Source organism: Penaeus chinensis, chromosome 19, assembly GCF_019202785.1.
Source record: "Penaeus chinensis breed Huanghai No. 1 chromosome 19, ASM1920278v2, whole genome shotgun sequence".
Lineage (NCBI taxonomy): Eukaryota > Metazoa > Arthropoda > Malacostraca > Decapoda > Penaeidae > Penaeus > Penaeus chinensis.
Window position 1 is genome coordinate 21,618,250 of NC_061837.1, and position 10,000 is coordinate 21,628,249.

General features: G+C 40.9%; 2 protein-coding genes across 4 annotated transcripts in view; one reads left to right on the forward strand and one right to left on the reverse strand.

The window, feature by feature from the left end:
- Positions 1–9,070, reverse strand: part of LOC125035424 (cytoplasmic dynein 2 light intermediate chain 1-like) — an 18,091-nt gene extending 9,021 nt beyond the window's left edge. The window contains exons 1-2 of one of the 2 annotated variants that reach the window (XM_047627806.1): positions 7,135–9,070; positions 5,939–6,072 (exon numbers count right to left, since the gene is read on the reverse strand). The gene's annotated coding sequence lies outside the window, so the exon portion shown is untranslated. Of the gene's footprint in view, positions 1–5,938; positions 6,591–7,134 lie in introns of those variants that run through there. The other variant, XM_047627805.1, reaches the window with a different exon arrangement.
- Positions 6,817–10,000, forward strand: part of LOC125035422 (SH3 domain-binding protein 1-like) — a 30,304-nt gene continuing 27,120 nt past the window's right edge. For both annotated transcript variants that reach the window (XM_047627803.1, XM_047627804.1), the window contains exon 1: positions 6,817–7,026. In XM_047627803.1, coding sequence (XP_047483759.1) covers positions 6,968–7,026 — 59 coding nt within the window. In that variant the 5' untranslated portion in view covers positions 6,817–6,967. The remainder of the gene's footprint in view (positions 7,027–10,000) is intronic.

A 10,000-nucleotide genomic window follows, 5' to 3' on the forward strand; every position in this document is an offset into this window, starting at 1 on the left:
GCATGGGCGTGTCTTTACAGTCTCTCCACAATTTACTTACCAGCTTCTTTTTGTCTGAATGCAACAAATTGAAGTTAGAATGGTTGGAGCTATACATGTCAAGCCGGTTAGGCAAGGCTTTTATAAATATTAAATTGATTTAAGATAAGCAATGGATATGTTTCACCGGATTCTGATATTACGTTGATTGTTCTGTTAACCGAATGTAAACATCGCACACTTGTTCAAAAGTACTCTTATCAATAGAAATAATGTCTGTATATTATTTGTTACACCAAGTTTGAATATCAAGTGTAGTGTAATAACACACTTTCCACGCTGCATTAAAACTAGTTACTGTGCACTTTTCTTCACGTCGTGTCCCATCACTTCCAATACACATGGTAAATAGAATCACATAAAAAAAACTGTATAATTCATTATCACACAGCCTGTCGTATTGCAAGGAACACGACACAACATCATCAAGATCTGCAGCAAAAGGGCGGGTATGAATTCACGTCATGTCGGGTCCGGTTGAGGGAGTGAGGGCTGTCCAACGGCAGTTAAGGAGGCGACACATGAGTAGACTGCTTATTATCCGAATTACGATCGAGCTCAGTGACATGCGTCCGTTTTACTCCCGGTTTCTCTCTCTTTTCGATGTAAACCATGAAGTTAAACCCCTCGGCTATGTTCTTTAGTAACTCTACATCGCGTGTTAGAGATAACAGCCCTTAGCAGATATAAATGAACCCTTACAACGGACACTGCATCTTTATCATATCATCGCTGCTAAAATGAAGTAACGATCTATGATAGCTAGCCGTAACACGAGTGACTTTGTGTTCGTGTGTCCCTTTTTTGTCTTGTTCTTTTATTTTTATCATTATCATAACTATTATTTTTGTTTATTATCTTTTCCTTTTTTCTTTTATTCTTTTTTGACTCAGCAGTTGCCTGGCCAGAAGGATTTCCGTGCCTCAGAAGCTATCAGCGTCTCGCTTACCCCAACGAAGCCATGAATGTGGGAGCGTTTGCAGAGGCCGAGGGCGCGAGCTCCTTCCGCGCCATACCCCACCGCGCCCTCATTCATGCAATAAAGTGTTCTCCTTGAGCGTCATGCACACATGCACGAACGCGTCTCAGCCGTCCAGTCGACTCCTCTAAATCCTCAGTGCACAGGAACTCTCACGTCCTTCAAAACCGCCAGAAGAGGATGCCATCGACTCTCATTGCCACTTCCGGCATGCAGGGCGCGAGTTTTCCGCTTTCTTGCTTTTTTCTCGCTGTGGGCGCAGCACCGCTCCCCTCGGCCGCCTTTCCGGCCTGACGTTGGTGGGCCACGGCGCCAGAGAACGATAGAGTAGCGAATCATATCTAACGAATGGATTGTGTTTACACATACACATAAGACGTGCGTGCGTCTGTGTATGTATAGAGGCATGTAGACATATATATGTATAATTTTACGTACACACACACACACACACACACACACACACATATATATATATATACACACACACATACACACACACACACATACACACATATACGCATATACATATATACCCATATATACAAATATATAAATATAAGTATATATAAACATATACAGGTATATGCATGTATATACATATACATATATTTATGTGTATATATATATATATATAGATGTGTATATATATATATATATGTGTGTGTGTGTATATGAATATATATAAATATATGCATACATATACACATATATTCGTGCATATAAGTTGTATGTATACATACATACATATATATATATATATATATATATATATATATATGTGTGTGTGTGTGTGTGTGTGTGTGTGTGTGTGTGTGTATGTATATATATATATATATATATATATATATATGCACACACACACACACACACACACACACACACACACACACACGCCCGCGCGCCTGCACGCACAGATATACACACATACATACATGTATATAAAATATTCATAAAGATAGATAGATGCACGCACTTAATATATATATACACATATATATACACATATGTATATTATATCGGTATATATATTATATATAGATATATGTGTGTGTGTGTGTGTGTGTGTATAGATAAATAGATAGATGTATATATGTATGTATGGATGTGTCCATGTGCAAAGTATTTTTCATTCAGGCAAATGTCCACTAATAACATAGAGAGATTTGAAAACCCCGAAAAATAAAGAAATTAAGAAAAGATAAGAAACGTCCAGCCGGCAAACGGTCTGTCGGCACGAAAGAGAGAGAAAAAAATGTCACGATAACATTCCTCCCGGGCCGCCGCCGCCTCCGCTGGCCCGGCCGACCGACTCACGGATTTAGATCCAATGCGGAGCCACGCGGTTATTTAGGCAGCGGTCACACTGGTCGCGGGTGGCTACGGATCCTTGGACAGGGACACGCATTGTCTGGCGAGGGCTAGGGCTGCAATGGGCACATGAGTTCAGTTCATGTCGGTGAGATTTGCAAAGGCAAGGTCTTAAAACCGTTTATTCACTTGTTACTGATCACGTATGTCGATAATGATGTGATGAAGGGTGCATGACGAAAGTAATTATGAATTGATAACAATGTTAATGTTAAAAAGCTGAAGAGAAGTAAATGTTATTACTGAAATTACGAGTCAAATTGGATTATCCTACGTCTTCCGGCTGTGTCAGCTGCCCCGATATCCGATATTTTAACAGAGAGAAAATTCGACGGTGGATTTTCTGATAACATAATGCGGGTATTGTTGTAATCAATAATGCGCGATAAATATATTTATTAATTGACAAACACTGTTAAGTTGACAGGAAGCAAATAAAATTACTCAAATTGAGTCAAGTATCAGCCCCTGTCGATCATGACACAACCCTCTCAGCCCTAAGATTACATCATGGGCAAAACGATATTCCTTACTAATTCCACCCATTATTGGTCCTTTAAATTTATGCCATCATATTCTCCGTTACTGGTATTCCCTAATGGTTCTCTGACTCTCACTTTGTCCACCAAGGAATAAACAATTTTCGAAGCATATCGGAGTGGGTGTATTCGTTGGTCAAATGACTGTCTGGCTTACAAGTAATCATACTACAGTTTCCGCTATGGCAACATCCTCGCCGATGTAACTAGGATGAAATACCAACAAAGCGGTTCTGGCTCTATATTATAATAAGTCGGGAATTTCAATCTGGTGATCTCAAGGCCGGAAAAGTATCCGTTTCTATGGGGATCCAGAGATAAACAAGACCGCCCCTTTAAAAGAGGTGCTTGGAGGCAGGGTCACAGTCACTAACATCCAGATTTAAAGCAGTTATAAAAAAATTCTTGTGTGGTGTATAGAACAGGAAATAAATATCCTGTAGCCAATGCCTTGACGCAGTTTCTACTTTCATGAGGCAGGTGACGTCATGTGTGCAGAATGGACAAACTTTTGATCTATACAAGTAAATTCTCGTCAATTTTCTGTTCTCTATATCTTTAGCTTATAAGAGTATGTTGTTATTGATACCGTAATAACAGCGATAATGGGCTTTGGTGACGGAAAGCATTAATAATCAGAATCTATTATAAAGTATTGGAGTTTTTCTCCATACGCTCCTCATATGTAAATATTCTCAACCGGTCTGCTTTTAAATGTATGCCTTTAAATGATTGCTATTGTTGTTATATTTTGCAGCTGATATCATTTACATTATAGTTATCATCACTATAATTTTTATCATTATTACTCCACAATCAGGAGGTTAGCAATGCAGTACTAATTACAGTCCTCTAGCCTTAGAAATATGCCCTGGCAATTGAAGGCGTGATGAAATTAGTCGCCTCCGTAGCATTTTTAAAGATATTGTACAGCAACAGGAAGTTATCTCTGTAGTAAGGAATGTGTACATATCTGTGCAGTTTTCAAGATTATTTCAAAATTTCAAAATCCTCTGTGTCTTTGGTAGCCTGCAAGACCCAATCAAAGTCTATATGAATCCGGATCCGACAGACCTGCTTGTAATCATACCATTACGGGCGGGCCAGTACTTTGAGCCATGTAGATACGACCAGAAGCCCTGGGGAAAGTGCTCAAAGCCACGCAGCTACGGCTGGGCTGCAGGGTTAAGTTTACAATGCCCCGCGGGTACAGGCAGTTGTTAGATGTACAATTACGGACATCTGGCCCAGGCTATATGCCATGCGGTTGTATGTGGGATGCTTGAGTTTGAATCTACGTGGTTAAGAAGGGCTGGGGCATTACAGCAGCTTCTTGGAGTCATTTTGTCGCAGGGAGGCCCCATAGCAAGTGTTCGGAGCCACATGGTTACACATGAGCACCCTGGAACAGGTGCGAGGATTCGATGGCAAATTCCTCTTCGGCAGGAAAGGATGAATGGCAGGCACAAGTCTTTAATTTTTTTTTTTTTTTTTAATCTAATCCTGGTATGCGGCTGCTGGCGCCATGCACTTTGCAGCGTCTGATTTCTCAACCAGCCTCCTGGCTCGAGAAAATCAGGAACTATATAGTCTGTAATACTATAGTCTATATATTTTCTCTGCTTTCCTCATACTGCATGAACATTTCTCTTTGTTCCTCCACCTCGGAAAAGCATGCTTGTTTATAAAAATTAGTTTTATGGGAGACCATTTATAATTCATTCTGTTTACTTTTTTTTTTTAATAAGATTCTGTTACTCAGGTCCTTATCAAATGACTGAACGTATGTGTTTTAAAATTTGATATTTTTGTCATCATTTATCGAAAGGGTTACCACTTATTTTCTTTATTTCCCTAATATTTGGAAGTACTATCTTCTGGTGAATAATATTAAGTTTGGATTCAACAGTCATTTCGTCTAACATGTGGGTCAGACTGGTTATTTTCATCTTATCATAAGCTGCAGGTCGTAATGTTGCATAACACAATTAGTTAATGCAAGCCACTCATTGTAATGAAGTATGCTCTCTCTCTCTCTCTCTCTCTCTCTCTCTCTCTCTCTCTCTCTCTCTCTCTCTCTCTCTCTCACAGACTCACACAAACACACACACACACACACACATACATATATATATATATATATAATTGTGTACATGTGTATATGTATATGCACACACACACACACACGCACACACACACACACACACACACACACACACACACACACACACACATACATACATACATATATATATATATATATACATATGTGTATTCTGAGCCGATATCGTTATGCATTCGGATCTGAGGCATTTCCGGCCAGCCTCGGGACCCAGCTGTTGTGTCACGATCGATGGCCGATGAATCACGCGCGGGGAAGCAGGTCACCTGAGACAGCGGCCGCAGCTGCACGCCATCTCATTGTCACGGCCGCCCACGGGGATAGGAGTATGCACTTACTCATATTGCCGCTGTCAGTCACGTAGTTTATTTATTTATTTCGAATTAAGAACTGACAGAAATGAGGGGGCGGGAGGGGGGGGGGATCTTAGAGGAAGCTAGACGTAAAGATTCTTGGATTTTTATATACCTTTGATAAGAACGAGATAAGGGGGTAAAATGTCATTGTGATGCGATAACACGAGATGTAAACAAATATTGCCCTAATATGATTACGATATTGAGAAATTATCTTGGTCATTGAGAATAAGAATAACAAGTTACGTTTTTTTTTTTTTATCGATGATGAATGTACAGCCAGCTGTAATTTCTTCCTATATCATTCCTTAGCAATTAGAAAGCGAGGTCACGCATGGAGGAAACACAGGTCACAGAGTGGCGTGCGAAATTCTGTCAGATAAAAGCAGGTCACAACATTCTTCGGTGACTTATGCAGGAGGAACAATTTTTTTTACTGAAAATCAAAACATTTTGGAAAATAATGACGAAAAATAATCTGCTTCTACCCTGAAATTCGTAGTCCACATTATATTAATAATACTATACATACCTTCTAGGCATCGTTGATAAAGGGAAATCCTCTTGTTGAGACTGATTTTTTTTCAAGAATTCTCTGTCCGAGTCACGATTACTCTTGGCCAATTATTCTTCAGTATGTATAATTCTGGAATCTCCTCTGGTCAACTTAGAAATATAATAACATCAGTGTTCAAAATATGTATACGCAGGGGGCAATTCAACTACTTGAAGATCTGAATAATTATTCGCGAGCAAAATTTGACTGCAAACTTTGGGAAGAAAAACTTGTTCCCTTGAAAATATCGCACTAAAATAATTCGCGCAAAGTGCTTCACATCGGCCGGCGACACAACTCATTAATCCAATCCACCTAATCAACTTTGCTGTGCCCTGAGCATTGAAAAAACCAGCGAGCACTCGTTAGTCAGCCGACCACGCAAGTCAGATAACCCGAATGGAATGTTGGGGCGGCGCATGTGCGATCGATGTCCACCTGCTCGGCACGAACACCTGTCTCCACACGAGCGCTGTTGTTTAACATATTACGCCTATCCCCCTTCCATTGGCCTAGTTTTGCATTTAACTCCTATGGTGGGATCGACTAGCGCTATTACAAGGCCTCTGCAACTTAATAGAGTTAAATATCGGACGAGCTCTCGATTTGAATTTGGCGCCGCCCTTGCTCCGGCACTCCCTTCGGATTCGGGCGTTCTGATTGGCTGACGCGCGGGACAACGGACCAATGAAAACCGCCTATTATTCGTGACATTTTTTTTATCTCTAAAATATTGTTTCTCTCTGATGGAAATAAATATGTCACCGTCGCCACCTACTTTTGGGAAGATCAAAAGACCTCGCTGAAATGTCGTCATCGCCGCCGTAATACAATCGTGGGAAGAAATGAGTCAAACAATAGTTTTTGTCGATGTAAACACGACAGTTTTCCTCGGGTGCTGAGGGGGGATGGTGTTGTGTTTCTCGTCATGATAAAAACTTCGCTAGGAACCATTAATGTGCAAACCTATCGTTAAAGAATATGTGAATAGGTCCACCGTACACCATGAATTTCGGACGACAGCTGAAGCGCGTCAAGCAACAGGCTGATCATCTGTTCTTGAGGTGAGAAACTGCAGGGGGAGTGATGGTGCGAAGGGCAGGTCGACCCAGCCCATTTCTCTCTCTCTCTCCCCCGACGCCCAAAAACGCCTTCATTTCACGCTTTCTTACCCCTGTGACTTGCTCCCTCCCCATGGGCGCCGTGGGCCTGCCTAATGGCCTCCCCCAGCGCCAGACAGCTCGCCCAGAGGCCAGAGGCCAGGGTGAAGGGAGGCGATGTCAGCAAGGCCAGACTCGCACTGACGAAGCCTTTATGTCAGCCGAGGCCTTTACGTCAGCCGAGGCGAGAAAATGGGTCTTTGGGCTTTCGTTTTCATGCTACTCTCGAAGCCCTACTCGCTGTTGGGAAGAGAGGGTGCTTGCAGAACGGAATAATGGATCAAAAGCAATATATACATAGAACATATTTTTAAACTTGAGTGGGTGAGAGTGAATTATGTTTTTTGAGACATGAGACAGGGAGAGTGGCTGAGTGTGAGCCTTAACTCAGGCTTGGCTAGATTAAAGTAGTATAAATATATGTATTACCAAATAATATTCTGAATTTCTATCTTCAAGCAGAAAATGAAAGTTGAATGTCTAGATGACAGTTGCAAGTCCAGCACTGGGCTCGTACTTAGTTGCATGACTTTGTTCCTCACTGCAAACCGGCAGCAATATGAGAAAATCTAGTACGTATATTCCAATGAAGTAGAGCTTGTAGATCTCTCTAGAAATATATCATTAGCTCATTGGTGCTAGTTAAATGTAATATCCGCTGTCATGTTGTTTTGTGAATTTTGTGTACACAGATGGTTGTATAAGTATTTAGTCACTAAGGCTGTCAATTAGTAGGCCTACCTTCTCTCACTTGACATCCCCGGACTAGATTTTTTGGGAAATGGTTCATGTTTTCATACGCAGTTAATGTTACCATGAAGAACACACAGAAATAGAGGGAAATGGACATTGCCATAATATACTGCATAAAGAATAGAGTAATTAACACATAGGTACAGCTGCTCTGGCCTTAAATTTACCATGAAATGACAAAAATATCCAATGTGTATCACCACTCAGAGACTAAGTCCACAACATTCTCACACAGCCAGATTTCTAATGTCCATTTTCTGTAAGTTAGCACAAAGTGATGATAAAGGAGGGTACAGGGGGCTTTCCTCCCTGTCTAGGGAATTAATAGAATGTAGGAACGGTTCGGTTTGCGTTCGCATGATAGCCTGGTTTTAGGACTTCGTCTCTGGAGGGTGCGATTTTCTCTGTAACAAATACCTCATATGCTATTTGTTATTATTATTGACATGGGGAATATTATAATGATGTCAATATTAATAAGAATAAGAAAAATGAATAAAGATCATTCTGAAAACCAAGGAAAAGGGTTAATAGGTGAGATCAGGCAGGACTAGTAATTGACTTCATGGTAACTAACTTGTCCATTGCCTTAGTAAGGAGGTCGCAGCTGTTGCTTGTTAAGTGGTGTGTGGCGGTTGGACATCACAAATCACAAAAAATAATTCAATAACAATATACTCCCTTTTTTAAATGCCACTAACTTTGTTTCAGCAAAACATTCACTAAAAGTAACATGTAAAAAAGTTATCTTAATAATTGTGTTTACTGGGATAGGATGAAAAAGGGTAATTATGAATGCATGGGTTAGATATTATAATCTGAAAACTGGGTAAGAAAGCATCATGCATATGTGTCTGTTTGTGAGTGAGCATGCCTTCTGGTGTATGCGTGTGTGTGTGTGAATTTTTTGGATATTTCAGTACTTAGTTATTTTTTAAAATGATAGAGATTCACTTGATTTCAACTGGAATTAGATTCCCTATATGTTTTTGTTTTGAGAAAGGCTAATCTTATCAAAATCAAATGATATCTAGTATTCACAGTGCTGTTGGAAGGTTGCAGGGCGAGATATTATACATTTTTTGCTTGAGTTTCCCATAAAATTATAGATATTGTAATATATATATGGCTGATGGTAATTCTGAAATTTATGATAATTTTGATAAAAAACTAAGACAAAATGTACATATATAACGTACATGGCTTACTGAGATATTACCAAAGTCATAAAATACAGCTCGTCTATGTTTCATCAATATGTATTACCTATATTCACTGTGCATTGCAGTGTAGAATACCTTTATTTAGATATTCCTTTAGTTTTCTTCTTACCCTTTTAGTATTTTTGATTGATACCAATGTGTCAACATTCTCAGTGCACTTCAGATACCCATTTAGTGGCCTCTACTCCTGATGATGACCTAGAATAGTGTTATACATTACCTCCCAAACACAATTCCCTTCAGTGTACATTCCTCCCTTGAGAAATTTAAACAGTGGAGAACTGAAGCTTCTTAGATGTATAGTAGAGGAGTATGTTGCATCTACTATGTTAGTCTGGTGTCTTATCTCTTTAGGGAGTGATGGTGTGGGTGTGAGTGCTCACAGGTTTGGCTGGGTGATGAAGGCTGAAGTTGGAGATCTACAGTCGGCTAAGGACTGGGCAGTCCTTGTGTGCTGCTGCTGTGGTCTTGCTCTGCTGGAGGATCCGGGATTGGTGATCTCGCTGGTAGCTCTGCGGCTTAAGTACACGAGCGCTGTGTAAGCGCGCAGGGAATGTGGGGAGCATGTTGCATCTACTATGTTAGTCTGGTATCTTATCTCTTTGGGGAGTGACTGTGTGGATGTGAGTGCCCACAGGTATGGCTGGATGATGAAGGCTGAAGTTGGAGATCTACAGGGGAGCCGGCAGGCTCCCCATTCATCTAAGGACTGGGCAGTCCTTGTGTGTTGCTGCTGTGGTCTTGCTCTGCTGGAGGATCCGGGATTGGTGATCTAGCTGGCGGCTCTGCGGCTTCAGTACACGAGCACTGTGTAAGTGTGCAGGGAACGAGGGGAGCCCGCTGTCCAATGAGCGCGGACGCGGCGGCGGACCTGGGCATGACCCAACCTGGGAAAGTATGCT